Source organism: Rutilus rutilus (genome assembly GCF_951802725.1).
Source record: "Rutilus rutilus genome assembly, chromosome: 13".
Taxonomy (NCBI): Eukaryota; Metazoa; Chordata; class Actinopteri; order Cypriniformes; family Leuciscidae; genus Rutilus; species Rutilus rutilus.
Window position 1 is genome coordinate 13824498 of NC_140218.1, and position 21405 is coordinate 13845902.

Sequence of the window (21405 nt, forward strand, 5' to 3'; positions counted from 1 at the left end):
GCAAACCTCATTTAAAGGAGCCGAATGAGAGGCTAAAGCCTGCCAGTTTGGCATCGGCTTTGTGCATGTTTGTCAGTGGGTCTGTGCGTGCGGGTCCCTGGCGAGGGTGTACCCAGTATGCGTCAACGTGCTGCTTGGGCCAGGCATGGCCACCGATCAGATGGATGATCAAACTCTAATCATTCCCTCACGACCCATCCCGGGTAAAGCTGTCATTAATTTTGCGGAATTACATCAAATTGGAGACATTCTTTATGCGGCCCACGGCCTACAGACAGTTATACGATGGGGACTGCTGTGCTAAGCAGATGGGGCAGCTTGGCCGTGCATACTAAATACTGCTGCCCCCCTTCATGTTTCTCCCTTTCTCTCTGGCACACCAGCTCTCTCTCTCTCTCTCTCTCTCTCTCTCTCTCTCTCTCTCTCTCTCTCTCCGTCCCTTCATCTCTGTCACTTACGTACTTCCCTCTCTCTTTGTCTTTTACCCTTCTGGGGTCTTTGATTGACTTTAAGATTTTACTTTACCTCTCCTCTCCCTGCCCTTCTATAATTCACTTTAGATAGCATTTTTTCTTTGTTTTTCATCAGTAGTATCCACATGCTCTCTTTCCAACAGGAAGGACTATATGTTCAGGGTGTGGCGGGTGTTTGTTACTGACGTTTACACCTACCCTCCCAAGAAAAATGGCCCGCCCCAGAAAGCCCGTTGTCAGCTCACTCATGTTGCAACCAAATGCAAGCTACTGCATGTCATCTGCATTCACTGCACTCATTCAGACGCTGTAATCTGTCACACAAGACAGATGTCACTACTCTTTCTAACATGGTTCATAAGCTATATTTTGTCATGCATGGCTACTTTTCAATCAATAAAGGAATTTTTAAAGCATAACACCATTATAACATTAGTCATCCAAAATTATTGTTGTATCAAACTCTTTTTTGCAAAAATAAATCAATAATTAAAGCTACACTGTGTAGGATTTTCTCCCATCTAGCGGTGAAATTGTTTATGACTACCAACTGAATATTACTTTCTAGCCCCTCCCATTCCGAGGGCGTTTTAACTCCTACGGTGGCCGTATTATTTCAAATCTGCCGGCAGTCGCGAGTAATCTCCCCCTCGCATTCGTCACGGCGCCACTGAGTGTAAAAACGCGAAAGGCCAAGCTTGAATTTCCAGGTGTGTCCCTCTCTGGCTAATGTATTTTCAAGATGGAGGCGCAACATGGCTGCCGCTATTCGAGCGACTCGGTCGTATGTATTCTAAATGGCAGATTCTACGCTTACGAGAATACTTGATTAGTTGGTAGAAGTAATTACACATTAATGAGCACATATCATTTTGAAAGACCAAAGTGTTTTTTGCTAAGAATCAACTTAAAAAATTACACAGTGTAGCTTTAAGTTCTGTCAAATCGATTAATCCCATCTAACATAAAAGTTTTTGTTCACATATGTGCGTGTACATTTTTATCAAGCTCGTATATTTAAGTTCAGTAATTTCACTTAAATGGCAATGAAAATGACCTATTAATTGTCATTTAAGTGAAATTACTGAACTTAAATATGCGAGCTTGATAAAAATGACCATTCTAGAAGAAAATTTCAGATGGCAGTTAGAGGCTTTTGCATCTGAACTCTTCATATAATAATATATTTACACGCATACGTTTTGTAAACAAAAACTTTTATGTTAGATGCGATTAATTGTGATTAATGGATTTGACAGCACTAAAATAAATCTTTCTAAAATTTGGGGTCTGTGAGATTAGAGTTTAAAATGTTCTTAAATGTAAAAGTATCTTACACTCACCAGGGCTGCATTTATTTGATGAAAAATACAGTAAAAACAGTATTATTGTGAAATTTCTTACAATTTTAAATCTGAAGAAATTCAATTTCTATTTTAATAGCTGTGATGGCAAAACTGAATTTTCAGCATCATTACTCCAGTCTTTAGTGTCACATGATCCTTCAGAAATCATTCTAATATGCTGATTTGCTGCTTAAGAAACATTTATTGTTATCAAAGTTGAAAACAGGTGTGCTTATAATATTTGTCTGTGGAACTGTGACACATTATTTCAGGATTCTTTGATGAACAGAACCCATTACAATGATTATTATTATAATGGATTTGCACTGTAAGCATCATAAAGTTACGATAAATTCTGTTCGGTTCTCTGATTGAGTACACCAAACATATTCACTGACTTGCCAGCTGAGAGTAACCTACCTATCAAAACATGGTAGATTAATGTTAATACAGGTTACAAAGGTCTGATTTGTAGAAAACAATTCGAATTACCACAAAAACTCAATAGTCGTCATTCTTCAGGTTTTGCAGTATCTATAAAACAAGCATGTGGAATCCCTGACCAGGTTAGTAATGAGATGATAAAATGACTGGCCAACATAAGTCTGGCCTGCACCAGATCTTCTCATTGATCTCCTCAGAAACACTTGACATGGAGCGCCTGGGAGGAGGAGCGAGGTTAGGAGTGTCATGGGCCTGAGGGAGACTCGTCATCAAGCAAGGTCGGTAACACACTGTCTGTGTGCCATCAATCACACGCCTCTGCCCTTCCCCCCTTCCTGCCTGCCTCTCACGCAGCCTTCCACCCATTTCAGCCAAGCTCACTCTGTTAAAACAATCTCAGCACCTTTATTGGGCTGCCTCATTTACTGCCTGCATGCAATTACAGGCTGAGGGTGGCCATCTTGTTTGCAGTGCATGGCTACGACTCCGTTCCTTGCAGGGCAAACTGGTTCTAATGCTATTATACATGCACAATCAAAGTGACAATACAATAATAATTTGTTTTCTAACACTTCATAACAAATGTGAGGTCCAAAAAAGGGGAAAAACAGTATGGTACAATAGAATATACAGAAATAGATGGAAATGTGATATGTGAGATATTAACAAACTAAAATACATTTACAAAAACACAAAACAGCGCACAAGCCAGTATGAAGTGATCATATTCCCCAGGTGGTTTAAAAGGTTTTAAATCAATCAATCATTGTTTATAATAAATTGTATTGTCTTCTCTCTATATGTATAATGTTCACCAGCTCACTTAACCGCACATCAAATGTTAAAACCACGTCCAGTTTCCACCTCTGAAGAAACAATCTCTTTGCAAGAACTATAAATAAGGAGATAGACTGGCGTTCATACAAGGAGGGTTCTGAAATAACCCCCAAAATGCAATCGTGTCTGGAACCATCTCCTTTTTCAGTCAAAATGATCAGTCCAGTACCTGTGAAGTTTACAGCATGTCCATTCAAGACAATGTTTTATCAGTGGTTAAATCATTTGATAATTTTGAAGCTGATTTAGAGGACTCCAAAATGTGCAGGCAGTGCAATAGACAGTGTAAAGATATTAAAATAGTGAAATATTCACTTAAGCCCTAAATCCTTAACATTAAAGGCATGTGAGTCAGCACTTCATTTAGAATGTATCTCTTTGACTTGTGACCTCCTAATATCACCATGAGACCAGCTCATCTATGTGTTGTATGTGCCAAATTCCTCGAGAAACTTCTTCTGCAATATATAATTATAATTATTCATGCATTTAATAATGCCTCGAATATGAAAGATAACATGCCTGGCTGATCCAAGCTATTACTCAGGCTATATAGAAAAATAAAGTGAGTTTTACTTGTGTATCAGTGTCTTTACAATTTACATCTAAAAGATTGTGACATGTTACAAAACTCTATTTGAAAATGCATGGGCATTCACATTCACGTCAAAGAAATGTATTTACAAAAAAAAAAAAAAAGGTTTGTGTGATTAAGCCTAACTGTACTATCATTCAATAAAATAAAATAAAAAGAACATTATATGTTTATAAATAGTAATATATTGAAAGAAAAATCTTAGAGGACAATGCACAGCTACACCACAGCTCTTTACTTTTTCCTAAAAGTACACTGCCATCTTGTGTTCAAAACGAGAACATCAGACAACTAATGTTTTGGAAAAGAGGTTTCTCCTTGGTTCTTTAAAATGCTAAATATCTAACTCCATTAACTATTGATTAAATATAGCTTATAATACATTTATTTCACCTCTTTATTACACAAAATGAGCTACAAGTTAGCCTTAGTGTGAGAGACAAATTATTGTAAGAATCATTGAAAAATGATAGGCATTTAGCATCTGCTTTTCAGCTTCATGGCCAAGCATTCTAGTTTCAAGTTTCTGTGAGTCAGCAAATGAAGAGTGCTGTTTACTCCAGCTGAATGTGTGTCGGCCTACTGAGACTGCGAGAATCAAAGTAGAATAACCCTGAAAAGCCATTGCAGGCATCAAACAAGCATGCGAGTGATATATGTCCCACGCAGATGCTTTATATTATGTATGCGAATATTATGATATTATATAACATGTCTCTTGGAAACCAAACACAGTCGAATCGCTCTTCTGAACCGGATCTTTTTACCGAATAGTTTGAACTGGTTACAACCATAGACTGTAAGGTTACAACAGACCGAACGATTTGTTCGAAACGAACCGAATCAGGTCGAGTGATTCTGGAGTCAACCGACTCATTGAACCAAGAGCTGTCTCTTTATGACATGTCAATTTTGCAGCAAGCCAAGAACCGAGCTGACAGTGTGAGCATTTTAAGTTTACCAAAGATTTGACTGATGGGGCGATATATTATTACTAGAGTAGCCTATTTGCTAAATTATTACAAATAGAACATATAAGTTGACTTGATTGTATGGACACTTTAATTAAACACAAATACATGACAGAGTTTATTTCAAAGAATATCACTTTTTAGTTATGAGCCGTAAATGAATGAATCGCTGAATCGATGTTTCGAACTGTTCGAAAGAGCCTATTCGCGGAAATGAGTCAGACTAGTTCATTTCGCAATCGTGTTGCTTTTCACCATGCGTGTTTAACGAACACGTATCGCATTGGCCAGGAGTTGATTGACATACACATTTAACCAATAGAAACTAAGACGATGAATCCGATGAGAAATGTGAACCAATCAGAGCTTCAATCGCTGTTCCGTTACCATGACGTTTGACTTCTCACATCGACCTTCAAAGCATTCTCGTTACAGATGGGGATTTTAGTTTTTTTGAGTGTCTGAGACATGATTCAGAATCAGTGATAGAACTTCATTTCCCACAATGCAGCGTGCCTCTCCAAAGCACCCATGCTTCTGTTTTTGTTATTGTTGTGAGATGTTCGTGGCACAGCTCATCTCGGCGAACGTGTCGGTGTAAATTACACTTGTCATCAGTCTCATAGATGTTTTCTTCTATATGACCGAACATCGTTTTTCAAGAGGACATTGTTCTGGTTATCTAATCTAAATTGGGTGAGTTTTGTTATACGACGTTTGCGGTTTTTCCACAAAGAAAAAAAGAAAAGAAAAAAACTGCAGTATGTTCAGTAGCACGCAGCTAAAGACAAAGCATGCCATGTTTATAACATCCAATCCCATTAGAGGCAAACCCATGGAATGTGTATTGACGATAACAATGTTATACGGCTGTCATGGTTTTCTTTTTTAACTGCTGTAACAAAGTGTCAGATCTGCTTATGCATTGTTTTTCTTCTTGTTGTCACGCTGTACCGAGTAACTTGAGATAGTTTCTAACTTTGGGCCTCGCTTGCAATAGCCATCCACGATCGTTTGCAATGCAAAGAAAGATTTTATTTTCGTAAGTCAGCAATTATTGAGCCACAACAATCAGGTGTCAAGTAATATTAAAAGTACATTAAAATAAATTTTGTGTTTTCTAGTGTTTAAAAAAAAATAATAATAATTTCACCATCTATTTTATTTTAAACGACTCATATGATGAGGAATCAAATGATCCTTGGTACTTCTTTTAAGATAAAGCTTGATACTGAGCACTGGGGTTAAGCTGCAAGTTTCTGACATCATACAGATGACGTCAGAAAACGTCCTTGGTCTGTTCATGGAGAGTCTAAATATGGAGTTTGTAGTTTATTATAAGGTGTTGCTAATGATGGGCCCACCTGTCATTACTTGTAATCTATACAGTTCACACAGTCAGTCACAGCATTTGTGGCACCTGACAGCCTGTGTCACAAATGCTCTCTAAGAGCTGATGTGTGTCCGGGGTGAGAGAGTCTGCACTCCTCGTAAGTCATCTGCATCTAGTTTAACATAAACAGTACCTCTTCACTTGCGCAACACATTCACCTCTCCCCTACTGTCAGTAAGCCTCTATAATAATATCCATACAATTTTCTGGGGACTAATTAAATCCTGTTTAAAATTCCTTTTAAAGTTATGTATATTTGTGAATTTGGATAGAGACAGAAAAGGCATAAATATAGATAGCATATAATTATAAATATATAAATATAGACAAAATAATTACTGTATTGCCTTTTACTTCAGCCACACTTCTTCAAAGCACATAAGTAACATGTCTTTTCCTTAACATCAGGATTTTAGGATAAAATTTAACATTGTATTTTCTGTGTATTATGTCTTACTAATAAGTATGTATTACGTTTTTTTTAAAACCATTTTTAGTAACTTTTTTGCAGTTCATTGGGCATTTTTTTGTAATGTTAATATTTCATGTAATGACGCCATAAAACTGCATGCATATTATTTGAGAATGAGAAAAATAGTTTTAGAATAAATATTTCCATTTTAATTTTTTATAACTTCCTAGGTGCATCACTATTCTGTTGCCATGGAGAAGACATTGGGGGTGGAGTTTCGCAATGTCGGAAGTAGCTACTTCCCTCAGAGCAGAGTGGACTGCCACTACACCATCAACTCACAGCACACATGGGCCAGTAATGACTGGGTTGGACTATTTAAAGTAAGAGAGAACCATCTCCAGGACTTTTCAGCACTGATGTGGCTCTTTTGCTTAATTAAAGTTGATCTGTTTCTTTTACCCTCAGGTTGGCTGGTCATCACTCAAGGACTACCATACGTTTGTGTGGGCAGTAGCACCATCCAACTACAAAGAGGGGACCTCCGTGAACTGCTGCGTTAATTTCCAAGGTCTCTGAAGCATTGATTTTGGTGTTCAAGCCCTCTTGAAAGTCAGCTGATGGTCTTAATACAGTATGAATAAAGAATAGTGTGCTTTAGGGACATTTAAAGAAGCTAATTACAGTTTCTTGCATTGATTCACCCAACTGCTGGGCTCATGCATTCAGTGCATTAGCAAATGTTTGTCCTCAGTTGACCTGTGAAAGAGATAAAAATGCCACAAAGGATTTCGCCTGTAGTTAATTATTAGTAGGGAGGGCTAGGATGCTCCCAAATTACCCTAGATTGACTTGCTTCTCTAAAAATGTTTTAAACAATAAAGCTAAAATGCTTGTTTTGGCAATGCTTTAAAAAGAATGAATTTAGAGATGCAATTTATTTTTAAAAGGTTTTACTATGCTGTGCTGTAGCGTGCATTATCATAAGCATTGTAAAACCCTGTGACAGCCCTTTAAACTGTTGTGTATCGTGTGTGAACGCCCCCTAAGAAGCATGTCTGATCAGTGTCTAGTGGGCCCTATTTATTCAGGGCTTCCTTATAACCAAGTGGTTAACTAATCTTTGAGACAACCTAATGACTAGCTTATTTCTGAAAAGCACATCAATAGTAATTAAACTGCAGGGTGTAGGCGCGCTATATATTGCTCTTTTAAAGTAACATGCACTACAATTCAGAAGTTTGAGGTCGATTCATATGTTTCTTTTTAAAGTATTTTATGCTAACAAAGGCTGCATTATTCATTCAAAAATAAAGTAAAACCAATAATATTGTCAAATATTACAATTTAAAATAAATGTTTTGCATTTTAATATATTTTTAAGTGCAATGTATTTCTGCTTTGGTGCTCAAGTAACTTTGTTGAAAACAGCGGCTTATTTAAACCTGTGATTTTTTTCAGGACTCTTTGATGAATAGTATTTTCAAACCAGCACTTATTTTAAATAAAAATCTTTTGTAACATTGTAAATATCTATGCCTTCACTTTTGATCAATTTAATGTATCCTTGCTGAATAAAAGTATTAATTTCTTTCACAAAAAAAACTTTCTGACCCCAAAACTGTGAACAGTAGTGTTAGACCGAGTTTTGCAAGCGCATGTGAAAGTATCATCTGGGCTGAGATCTGCACAGTGCAGAATGGCAGCATTGTATTTTGTGGTGAATATTGGTGATGGAGACAGCCAGATGAGGTCATCACCAGTGGCCCTGGCTTCATGTGATTGTGTAGGAAATCTCCAAACTTCTCTCACTATGAAAAACCATACAGGAAATATTCAAATACAATTTGCCTATATTAAAAATCTGAGACCATACGACAATTGTTTTGGTTATAGTTTTTTTTTTGGCCTGTGTTTGGCCTTTCACAGCATTCTTTTTCTCTCCCCTCTTCAGCTTCCTACCTACCAGGGCCTAGTGCTCAGCAGTACCAGTTTGTGTATGTGGATGGAAGGGGAGAGGCTTGTTCTCGCAGCACTTCCTTTACCTTCTCAGCCCCAAAGCCCATGGAGGAGCTGATGACTCTGGAGGAGGAGGGCCAAGGAGAGGAAGTGGGCGAAGACATGTTGCTGGTCATCCCCAGAGCCCAGCTACTGCAGGTCAGATGAACTCAAAGAATATGTGAAGACTGTAATTCAGTCCATCATTACACAAATTCTATGTTTCACAATAAGACAATGGCAGTTGCCTAGGGCTGTAGCATTCTCTCCGTATGCATGATATATGTAAGGGATAATGCACGGCCGATTTTTTCAGCAGAGTGCATTCCAATTGTTTAATGCACAGCTAGCCGTGGATTATCTTGCTTATGGCCATTTTCCAACATTAACAAGTTATTGATGTTTGCGGCACAATATTTGACCAGAAAGTTAAAAATAATGGTTAATTTGGTCAGTTGTGGCTCATTAGATCTAGCATTCTGCCCACTTTAAACCAGACACAGAGATAAAGCAGTGCGGTGAGATTACATTTATGAATGAATGAATTATAGCATGTATTTGAATTAATTATCAAGACAGAGAGAGATGCGCGTGTGAATTGCCTGTGTCTGTGCAGCATCCTTCTACTAATAATGAAGCTGTGCATTTGGTGTTACTCCCTTATTGCTGAGAAATGATTCAGCGGCGAGGCTATTTTATCAATAAAAGTCACAGGGCAGCATTGATAAGTTTCTGTGCTCCTGAATGTTTTTATGTGTGTGTGTGTGCAGTGCGATTTCCAATCTCTCTCTGTGTGTGTGTGTGTGCACACTTAAATGAAAGCAATGCATTAATATAGAATGGTGATAAAACTGACTGGAACTACCTATGCATTAAACGATTTGAATGCATACCTTCCAGCCAATCATATATACATATACTGTACATATAGTTATAGTTAAGTTAAACAGTATATATTATCATATATTATAAATAAATATGTAAAACAAACAATATTGGTAATCTGGTACAAGGGTGTGATTGTTAACATGAAACCTAAATGATAATGGTCTCAAGTTTTAATCACAGTGAAAAAAAGGCTTTTTAAATTATTGCACCATTTCGCTGTATTTTTGATTAACTTCCAGGTTATAATATATTTCATTATTTTTTTAAGCAAGTCAGAGAGGTATGCAGCAACACTAAACTACAGTATGTATACAGTACTACAATAAAAGGGATTTCTCATTCTTTTGGACAGCTCTGAGATGCACTGTTGCTTGTCCAAGAAAGGGTAAAAATAGAATAGATGTCCCAGTGTATTGATACTTTAATCCATAGAAGACTGCAGACCTCAGACAGAGAGTCTCCTTTTAACATTTCCACAATGTGCAGTTTTGTTGAGTGGTTTGAGAATCACATGAACAGCTTAGAGCTTTCCAACCAAGTCAGTAATGCTGTTTTGTTACTAATATAGCATATGTAAAGAAGACATTTAAGACAATTATTTAAATTACATAAACTTCACAATAAACTTAAATAATTACTATTTTATTTTAAGTATTGCAATATATCACAATATGTATCGTATCGCAATATATCGTGATATATCGTATCATGACACATGTATCACGATATGTATCGAATCGTGAGGCCCTTGCCGATACCCAGCCCAAATAATTACATTAAATTATTTATCATATAATTTATTTGATTTACTTGGTCTGCTACAATAATGCCATGTCTTCAAAGCTAATATTGATATATATATAATTAATTTGTTTTATATTTTATTTACCATATAAGGTAAATAATTAAACATTTGAATCGATAGGCAGACCACATTTAAAAAGTAGGTTTTCTTCATTTGTATTTTTTATTAATATCTGTATCTTTCTCTGTCATTCTTCCAAACAGAGACGTCTGCAGGAATGTTTGAAGGAGCGTGCTGAGCTGCTCCAGGCTCTTGAAGCAGCAGACCAGAACGTGGAGCGGGAGAAAGGCAGGAGAGAGAGAGACAGAAGCTCCTGGGAGCAGAGCCGCAAGGAGCTGGAAAGGAAGATCGGCGAGCTGAAGGAGGAAGTGAGGGAATACATAGAGAAAGTAGAGGAGATGAAGAAGAAGCAGAAGGTAGTGTAAACACTCATTCCATCAGCCTGTGTGGTCAGCCCTGGGTCAGGGTTTTGTGTATATTTTGTCTTTCCTATGTTTACTGTGGTGTATATGTTCACACACACTGGCGGAAAGCTAACGGTTAAACGATTTTTAGTGTTACAGTTTAGTTTAAATACCTCACTACCATCACACCTCTCTCTTTTAGGAAGTTGAGGATTTCGGTGAGGCCCTGACAGAGGAGAAGAGAGCTCTGCTAACTCAAAAAGAAGCTAATGAGCAGCGAATCAGAGAGCTAGAAGAGGACATTAAAATACTGACCCAGAGAGGACTGGAGAGAGAGACTGACCTAGAAAGGTGAGAGGCTTTGTGTTTTCTACTCTGAATCATTACCCAGCCCTACACATTTGTAACAGATTTGATTCCAATTAATTTGGGTGCATTTCAGTCATAATGAACATTTTGCTTTACATATGAAAGAAATGTATTCTCTGTTGATGCTGTAAATTATGCAGAGCAGCGGTTGAGACTAATTCAACTTGTTAACCTGTGTTTTTGAGGAGGTATTCATTGAAAGAATCAGCTCATAAGAGACACTAATTTCAGAAATCAGGCTACACTGGTCACAGTCATGATGTATGTGTTTTTGATTAGCGATGCACTGAAAAGTGAAAAAAAAACAAAAAACAAAAAAAAACAGTTTCGGGCAGTATAGTTTTGGATGGCCAAGATCATTGGTACAGTTTGCGCTTCTCTGATGATGCGTTTTGACTGTATCAGTGTCTATTTTATGCAAAAAATATAAGCTACAATAGCGTGGATAAGCTACAACAGGTATATGTCAGCAGTGTAGTCGAACTTCAATGTGACCAAATATGATGCTACAGTAGCAATATGTAAAAAAAATTCTGCTGAAAAATCAAGAAGCACTTATTTGCCAAAGAACTTTACTATGACGACACCCTGAATAGCATACCGAGTTCAATGACTCCGTTACCTAAATTTAATTACCAAAACTTAATTTTCATTTTATCGAAAAAATTCATTTCAGTGCATCACTATTTATGATTTGCTAAAAATAACACATAAGAGCTAATAAGAGTTATTTGTTTGTGATTCAGACTACATTGATTGTGTTGTATGTTTGTTTACAACTAATGTGCTAACCTCTACTAATCTCTATTTGACTAATCTCCAATACAACTAGGCTAATGTGCTAATCTCTACTAATCTCTATTTGATTAATCTCCAATGACGACATCTGATCTGATTTCCTTAAGATTTTCTTCGATTTCATGAATACACAGAACATAATTTCAAATGACTAAAGGCTGCACATATTCTATACAATTGTCACTGCACGTTGATGACTTGAGTATTAAATTGTGTTGTTTTAAGCTGTACTTCTGAAAAGTAAAATCATTGTTTAATTTGTACATGTTATATAAGCAAGTAGTTATCCTGTGTTCTCTGGGACACATCAGGACATAATTGTTTCATATATTGTGGCCATATGCATCTTTGACTTCCTCCAAATGTCATTGATGTGATTGGATTATATACAAGACACATTGGACTCCTTTCTAGAGGTCAGTTTAGTGCTGTGAACAGGGTCTTATTGTCTCTTTAAGTCACGTGGTTTCATTGGTTCTCCTGTGTGCCGTTTCTGCATAGGATGAGGGAACGGGCCAAGAAAGCATCAGCTCAGAAGAAGGAAGATGAGGATGAACACGAGAACCTGAAGGTTTCTCAGCTAACACTTGTACACGCTTGTACACAAATAAGCTTAAACACAACTACATGGTCATTATTGTGCCATTGTTTTGTGTATTATACTAGTTAAAGATGGAACAGACAGAGAAAGAGCTGCACAGTCTTTCATCAGAGTTTCAGAGTCTGAGAAGTTCACTGGCCCAGAGAGATACACATGCTCTACAGCTCCGTGACACCATCACCACCCTCACACACAAACTCAACAGCGCTCACAGGAAGGAGGTAACACTCCAGCAGTTTTCACATCCCAGCTTTCACATTGGATATTTGCACACAGAGTGTATTGTCTCAGAACAGATACTTGATGCCATTTATCCATGAAGTTCATGTTATTAATAAGGGGTTTGGCTGGTTAGCATATTCCCTGCTAAAATACACCATATGGAGGCAGAAAGCATGTCTTTCTACTTTGATGGCCATTCTGACAAAATATCAACATATATTGATCGTTTTTCTCAACATATAAATATATTATATTATAGTGTACAGTACTTTTCAAAGGTTTTGGCACGGTAAGATTTTTATTTTTATTAAAAGAAATTTAGCATCACATGATCCATCAGAAATCATTCTAATTGGTGCTCAAGAAACATTTCTTATCATTAATCTTGTATGCTTAATATTTTTGTGGAAATCATTATACAGTTTTTGATTAATGGACTGTTCAAAAGAAAAGCATTTATTTGAAATGGAAGTTTTTGTAACAAAGTAGTCTTTACTGTCACTTTGAATTTAAAGCATTCTTGCTGAGAATAAAACTATGAATGTCTTTAGAACAAAATCTTACTGGCCCCAAACTTTTGAATGGTAGTGTATTTTAAGTGATTTGATTTGTATTTATTTTTATTAAATATCAACTGTATACAACTTCCCATCTTCTTCTAATTGGTCACATGTTTTAGTCAGCATGAAATGCTGAGAAAACTGTTAGATGTGACGCATTTGAACCATGTCTGTATAGTCCAGCAATTAAAAAAAAATAGAACAGATGGATGCTAGAAGACATGCAAGGCAAGCCCCCTAACTGCCTCTAGACTGACTACAGTACATCTTTTTAGCATGACACGATTGTATCTGTGTCATTGTTGATCAGGCAGCCAATGAAGTGGCATTGAGTGAGCTCCGGAGTGTTCAGGAGCGCCTGAACGTGAGTGAACGCTGTGTGGAGACTCTGAGGGGGGAGCTGAGAGACATGGTCGCTCAGAGGGACACCACACACGCAGAGCTCCATCAGGCCCGTCTGCAGGCCGCACAGCTCACACTTCAGCTGGCAGATGCAAGCCTGTCTCTGAGAGAGGGCAGAGCCAACTGGGCACAGGAGAGAGAGACCCTGCAGCAGAACACTGAGGTACATGTAGCAAAAAATATTAAAAAAAACACAAAGGCAACTTTAAAACTGTCGTTAATTGAAGTGACTGCATAAACTGTCAGATGGACAAAGTCCGCCTGGAGCGCCTTAATGACGAGATCCAGCAAAAGGAGGAGATGTTGCAAGAGGCGAGGATGGAGAGAGAAAAAGCAGTAGTGGAGCTGGGACGAGAGAAAGACTGCAATCGGGTATAACACCTTTATTTAACACATTTCTTTGAAACAACGACATGTATCTCAACTGTAAAGAGTTTCAAGTTTTTCCAAGTAAGTTTTTCTTGTCAATATTTTTAGTGCCATCTGTTTCAGTGTTAACAGCACACGTTGTAGGAGTTAAAATGGTCAATATCACATATTTGCTTACATTTGATTAGTGACCTAGAATGACCAAAGTCATTTACAGACTTATGTAATGTAAATTAAGGTATGAATTACATTTGCTATTCAATGTGAAGCTAAATATTTAAAGACATGTACTTTATAGTACTCTTGTGAAATTTTATGTGTGTGTTTTCAGGTTCAGTTAAGCGAGACTCGTCGTGAGCTGCAGGAGCTGAAGGCCAGTCTTAGAGTGGCTCAGAAAGAGAAGGAGCAGCTGCAGACAGAAATACAGGCACGATCTCTGCTGTTCTCACAAAACTCACCGTGCTGTCATATTCTCATCAAAGCCATCTTTAAAGTCTGGTTCTCACAGGTCAACTAAAAAGTTTAAAAAGTTTGCTTAGTTTCAGGAAGTTGTCTTCAATTTATCAGTAAACAACCCTCTCATTCACATGAGCCTGAAGGCATAACAGAAACATGCTGTTGTACCAGTCCTAACCACCAAATGCAACCTGTCTCTCAAGAGAATGTTTTGCTCTCTGTGTGTCTGACAGCGTTTGGCTCCTGGTTTAAAGCAATCTTCCACATTGTAAATACATTGGAAACAGAGCAGGGGAGTGGGCAGATGGATTTAAACACAGAAATCTGAAGCTTGTATTTTTGGTAGCCATTGCAACAATTCTTAAGTAAATAAATCTTATGTGAGCTATAAACTTTAAATGATCCTTTCTAGGTTGAGGAACATCTGGTTAGTATGTTACATATGTAATAGCCATGAATGGAGTTTGCAGAACATCAACATTAGGCGTGTGGTCATGCATATACAGTTATGTGGCATTCCTTTATGGTATCCCTGTGGGGGTACCAAGTGAAAGTAACTTTAAATTTTTTGCTAGTCATGATGTAAGGTTAAAATTTGAATAAAACTTTATATAATATAGCTCAGAAGAGTTATATATATATATAGGCTAATGTTATGTTTATTCTTCAACATAAATTTGTATATCTTGAATGTTCATTTGCTCTGCTCTATTGCTCTATGCTCTATGTTTTCCAACTGGCTGTTCACTGTAAATGCATTTTCCGTTCTGTTAAGGCCGTGACACACCAGGGCGACATCAAATAACTAGCAGCAATGAAAGTCAACTGTGTTGTCGCCGACGTGTAAAAACACACGGCAAAAACTAGCCTGACAGATGCTCACTGACGGCTGACTGCTGGCTTGGTGTGTCACAGACCTTATTAGGCTGAATATTACCCAGAATATTTCAAATATATTAAGCTACGTTTTTAAACATACAGCAGTTTTACAAAGATTTTAGGTAGGGGTTAAACAAAAAAAATGAATGTGTATTACTTGAAAAGGTGACCAGTTTTCTCTATAGCTGTGCTAAAATAAGAAAAAAGGAAACTGCAAATGGATATAACAATGAATCTACTTATACTTAAGATGAGTGCGCTCTTGATTTAGGGACAGGATGACGGACAGTATGGTATTTTAAACATAACAGTGTGACATTATTTCATTCTATACAATGTAAGGTTTGTTAACTGTGTGTGTGTGCAGGAAGTGATAGAGTACAGCCGTCAGCTGGAGAGAAGGCTGGAGGTGCTGAGCGATTCTAAATGGAGTGAGACGGCCCTGCTGCAGAGCAGTGAGTCACTGTGCTTTCTTTAATTCTGTACAAACATCACTACACACAACGACACTATTGTGAGTCTGTCTCCTTTCTTTATTGCCCTCTCACAACAATACCACAGAACTCCAGGCGGCAGACAGCCACATCATAAAATGCCACACACCACTGCACAACACTGCGTTATACGGCCCTGCACAATGACAAGACTTCACCACCGTACAACTCTGCACACCAACCCCACCTCCCGGAAGCACACAACTCTGCCATGCTACAAAACAACATAATATAACACTGCTTTATTTTAGACTCATTAACTTTTACCTCAGACCGCTCACACATGACATATTCTGCACAAAAATTTTACATTTTCCCACAATGGCAAATGGCAATCTACAATCTAATTGGTTTGCATTACACAACTTCTAGTAGTAAAGTCGAACAGGTTTTTGGCCAGTGCAACCTTCAAAGTTGTTCAGACTTTATGCCCATAATCAAGTTTTAGTTTTGCAAATCAGGAAAATCGTACAAAGCAGTAGTGCTACACAATAAAAAAATAAAAAATTTTTTTGTTTATAGTGTCAAAAATGTTATATTTACATTTGCAGCAGTTAAGCTCTATAACTAGTTACAGACGTCTGTTGCATGAATGCAATGTCGACTTAAGTGTGTTTACATATTTACATATAAAGGTTTGTCATATTGTTTGCTCTCTGTTTAATTAAATCAGAATCACATTTTTAGCTTATTTTGGATGTGTAGCTGACATGAAAGTATGGTAAATTCTGCAAAATAATTTTTTATATTTAATGTAAGTTCTATTACATTCACATAATTATGATATGATCACAATCAAAATAATCAAAATATTTTCATTAAAAAAAAAATGTGGCCAGCCACAGACACTTATTAGGACACTTGTGAAAGCTCATCTGCCGTTCCTGGTTTCAGGTCAAGCAGAAAGCCCACTGCTGTCAGATTCTGAGGATGAGAACCCCGAGGCCTTGCAGGACGCACACTCTTCTGGGCCTCTGAACCACTACAGTCTGTGTGAGCAGCCCCAGGCCGACCTGCTGCTCCCAGCCACCCCGCCACCCTCTCCCAGACACCCCTCCAGCATGAACACGGTGGTCATCAGCCAACCTGCACCCCTCTCATCTCCACACCAGCCCAGTGCTCACACACACACTCACAGCTCTGAGTCGGTGAGGGTTTGTCATTAAGTCATCGCAGCATATCCAAATAGGATATTTTTGTGGTTGCATAAAAAGCATTTAGGGAAGAATTGGCTCACTGTTTGTTTGTTTAGCTGTATGTGACCTCACCCTCAAGGCCTCTTCACATCAAATCTGATGTGACAAAATGACACAAAAGAACGAAGCTATAAAATATTTGCTAACAATTTGCACTAAAGCTATTCACAGATGTAAGATGCTGAAAGTTTTTGCATTACTTTACGGACAACGTTGAGTTCTGGAAAGGTGCTTAAGTATACAATTTATTGTTATTCATTTATTCATTTTTCCGACATCCAAACAATAACCAACTCTCTCGATACAGAAGTTTTCACTGAGTAAAATTCGATTTTCTGAAAGCTTTAACCCTCATGTTCTGTTTGGGAAGTGTCTGCTAGGGAAGTGAAGGATTTCAACACCCTTTATAAAAAGGCATTGCTTAAAAATGACTGTGCTTGGGGTCTCAAAGACCTCAGATATAAAACATGAATAATGCAATGAATTATCACAAGCTAGGATTCTCTAAATGGTGTAAAAACTCTTGCAAGTTGTTCACTTTGTTTTACTGTATTTTTATTTGATCTTTCTATAATGCATTTTTGCTAGAACTTTACCAAACAGCGCAATTACAAAATACTTTTAGTTTTTAGTTAATGATAGAAATGTTATGATACAGTAGAGGGTTAAAGCTTCAATAATATCTGTATCCACCTAATTTTTAACATACGAGCAAGGCACAGCCACTGGCTTCCGGTTTCAATTTACCTGTTCAAAACAGTCTATTATACTGCTTTATATTGGTATTTATCATATTTTAATTCATTATCATATTTTTAAACACACTGGTTTTATTAATAGCGGCAAATGAATCGAAAGTTTTGCACATTCACATAAAATATCTTAATTCCATGTTGAAAAATAAGGTGGATGCTCAGGTTTGATTAGGAATCTGAATGGGAAAATCATTTCGAAATGAATCATTTTTACATGCACATCAAACATAAAGGCTCAACAGAGAATGAGAATCAACCTAGGCTCAGAATAAAATAAAACTTTAGAATATTGCAGAATAATATTTCAAGCTCAATATGTTGGAGTTCATAGAGATGCCTTGAACCAGACGCCACATTTTTGTTAATCTATGAATTGTTGGCAAGATTTTTTTGGCACTGACCAATTAGCTTTCAGGTAAAAAAATAAAAATAAATAATACAAAAATTACAGATGATCTCAGATTTATATTTCAAACTCAGTATGAAGTAGTTCATAGAGATACACTATGGCGTTCTAAAAATCTGGTTGTGCTTGTTCTTCAGACTTGTAGTCAATAGGCCCTTTATTCATGCAAATGTGACTGTGTGTGTTTTACAGGAGGAGGAGTATGAGGCTGCTTTGTCAGGAGGACACAGCTATGGAGAGGAGACAGCTCTTCTCCTGCCTGACAACAGAGACGCTACCCTCGGGTACAGCACGCACAAACACACATTCACTGTCTATAAACCCCATCAGTCACACTGTCGTTATCTGTGACCTGCAGACACGGGCTCAGATAGATTTTCACATATACTCTTACACAACCCACATGAGTAAATATGTCACTGTCGCAAAAAACATTCGGCCCTTCTCTCTCCCCAACGCCTCGCTTTATATCTCCCTGTCACAGTCTGTCTCTTTTTCTGTCTTTGCACACTCGCACACGCTAATGCAGGCCTTTATTTATGGTGACAGTCCGAATATGGTGAGGAGATGGAAGTTTTGAATACCACCTCATAAAATTAGTGAGGGAGAAGAGAGTGAGAGAATGGATAGCGGGAGTTCTGTGAGGGGAGGACAAGAGGACAGATAAGTTGACAGGAAGCTGTAGCAATGATTTACTGAGAGGGTAGTCAGCGCTCACCGGCCAATTTTCAGCATCATTAAAACCCTTTCTCCCTCACTTCTCTCCTTCACCCTCTTTCTTTCTCTCCCTAACTCTACACCTCCACCCCCCTCTGTCTGTTTCCCTCTCTATCCATCTCTTTCACCCTCTGCCATCTATAAATGCACCATTTCTTCCCAAACTCACGCTTGTCCTGTTGTGTGTGTTGTCATGCAGAGATCTGGCAGAGAGTCCCGAGTGGTGAGAAGCAGAACTGCAGGACCGGAGGGCCAGTGCAGCGTGGATGGCTTTGCACTAGTGCAACACGTGTTACGAGTTTTGTATTTAGAAGCATTTGCGCTTTACATTATATTGACATGAGTATTTAAATATGCAATTTGCTTTACACTTTATATGCACTTAGAATATGCATAAGCTATTAGACCTCTCTATGTCGCACGCAGTTTTACGGTAACTTGCACGGACGTGTTATTTTACACATATCAACTGACAAGCAGAAAGTGTCTGTAACGAGTAGATCGAGGGAAAGGTTGTATTTAAGACAGAGGAAATAATGTGTGTGTTTCTGTGTGTGTTAGGGTTGTTTATTTCAGTCTTGATTTTCTTGTGTTTTATTTGACTTCCGTCATAAGGCTTGTATGGATATAACAATTATCATTAATCTGCATCAGCAATAATGTAAAGCACAATGTCATCAAGATCTTTTCAGGTTTTAAATGTAAGATTTAGTTCGGGTGCTCTTCATTTTGTGGGTCTCGTGGTAGAAGTATTTCGAAATTTTGTTTGTTAGAAGAAAGACTGTGTGAAAGTTCACACATACAATGATTATGTGCAATGGGCTACACCAGCGACTGATCCTTCTGTTTAGATGTAAGAGTAATGAGTGGCACTTTTGATTCCTTTCAGGAAGTTTACTGTCATCCTCGTGTAAAATTCATATGCGCAAGATCTTCTCTGAAGGAAATCCACTTGAGCATGGAGACTGGGGGTATTAGGAACAGTTAATTATTATAATGAATTTATTACATTTAATTCCTCAAAATTTATATTTGGTGCTTCATCTTAGTTTCCTGCATTGTATTGAAACACTGTTTTACATTAAGGATGAAATTACTATTTGTATGCTAAATGTACTTAGACAGCTTAACTACTTAATGTTCCTCTTTGGGTTGGAGATACATTAGAAACTTTTTGCAGTACTGTAAGAAGGTTTTTTTTATTATTATTTTAAGGTATGAATTGAACTGCTTTAAATTGTGCCTCACTAAAATTCAAGAAATGTTTAATTCAACTGGATGTGTGATGGCTTCAGGTTGATCATGTGGAGAACGTTATTTGGCCGTATTTAAATCATGTGGAGAACGTTATTTGGCCGTCTTTAAACTTTGGTGAAGCTCATTACCTGAGGTAAAATTTAATTTTAATTACATTCACAGGGAGAGTATTTTAATGCATATATTTAAAAGTGAAATAATGAAGGGGAATATTGTGAAAAGGTATCATACATTAAAATGTTTTTTTTCTTTTTAGTGTTTGAAACATTTTCCGGTTGAGCTCACTGTACTCACAGAACTTCTGTTTGGTTGATTTGTTCTTGCCGTTTACTGTAGGGTAAAGTTTAAATAGCACCTATATGTTATTTGCCTTTTATACAACATGTCATAATCTGTATTGACTTTCAAAGTGATGTTACCATTACACCTCACTGAAACAGCGCTCACTTTGTATTCATCATCCTACTGTATTTGTATTGTGCACTGGTCACTGTACTCTAGAGACTCTTAGTGTATCTGAGATTGAAAACGGTTCTCATTTTCATGATACACATCACCTGAAATGTAAACTGAAATCTTAGTTTGATCACCCAGTAGACGCAAAAACCTTTGACAGCAAAATTGTTTTATTCCTGTTAGCCACTATACTTCAACCGTAAACCTGTTTATGGCAGGGAACATGTTAAGATTAGTCCTAAGTAATGGTTGTCCACTTTCATGAGTTTCAGTAATGTGTAAGAGACATTGTCTTTCAGAACGCAAGTCATTTCAGGGCAATACAATCAGAGAATTTGATTTTATTGTTTGCATTTTATGTAGTTATTCCTACTTTCACGTATCTAACTTGTTTTTAGGTTATGTCGTTTTGTTCAGGATGTGGGATGGGTTTCATTAAAAAAATATATTAATGTAATGTTTGTTGTATGTCCATGTGCTCTACTCAACACTTCACAATAAGGTTCATTCGTTAAACATTATTTGCATCAGGTAACAAACTAAAAATGTTTTACAGCATTTATTACTGTAGGTTAATATTAATTTATAAATACACAATTGTTCATTGTTAATTCATGTTTGTTCACTATACATTACCTAATTTATATAACTTGTTGAAATGGTAAAATGTATTGGTATATGCAGAAATTAACATTAACCTAGATCAGGGACACACAGTTTATCTGTACCATTTTGGATGATATTAGAGTTTTTTTTTTAAATTATCTGTGTTGGATATTTACTTGTCCAATGCTCATTTCCCCAATTTTTACATTTAGATACCTTTGCTGTCATCTAATGCTCACATAAAGTACATTTTTAAAACACTTAAATGTAACTTTTAGCATAAAAAAACTAATAAC

The 21405-nt window shown here is 37.2% G+C and overlaps 1 protein-coding gene across 1 annotated transcript; it reads left to right on the top strand.

The window, feature by feature from the left end:
• Positions 1-5007: 5007 nt before the first annotated feature.
• calcoco1a (calcium binding and coiled-coil domain 1a) lies at positions 5008-20960 on the top strand. Its single transcript, XM_084428718.1, has 15 exons — positions 5008-5362; positions 6702-6854; positions 6940-7042; positions 8426-8628; positions 10366-10578; positions 10769-10917; positions 12235-12304; positions 12400-12555; positions 13427-13681; positions 13765-13890; positions 14219-14314; positions 15590-15677; positions 16611-16864; positions 18266-18357; positions 18990-20960. The coding sequence occupies exons 2-15, from the start codon at positions 6723-6725 to the stop codon at positions 19015-19017; spliced, it is 1965 nt and encodes a 654-aa protein (XP_084284844.1). The 5' UTR covers positions 5008-5362; positions 6702-6722; the 3' UTR covers positions 19018-20960.
• Positions 20961-21405: the final 445 nt, after the last annotated feature.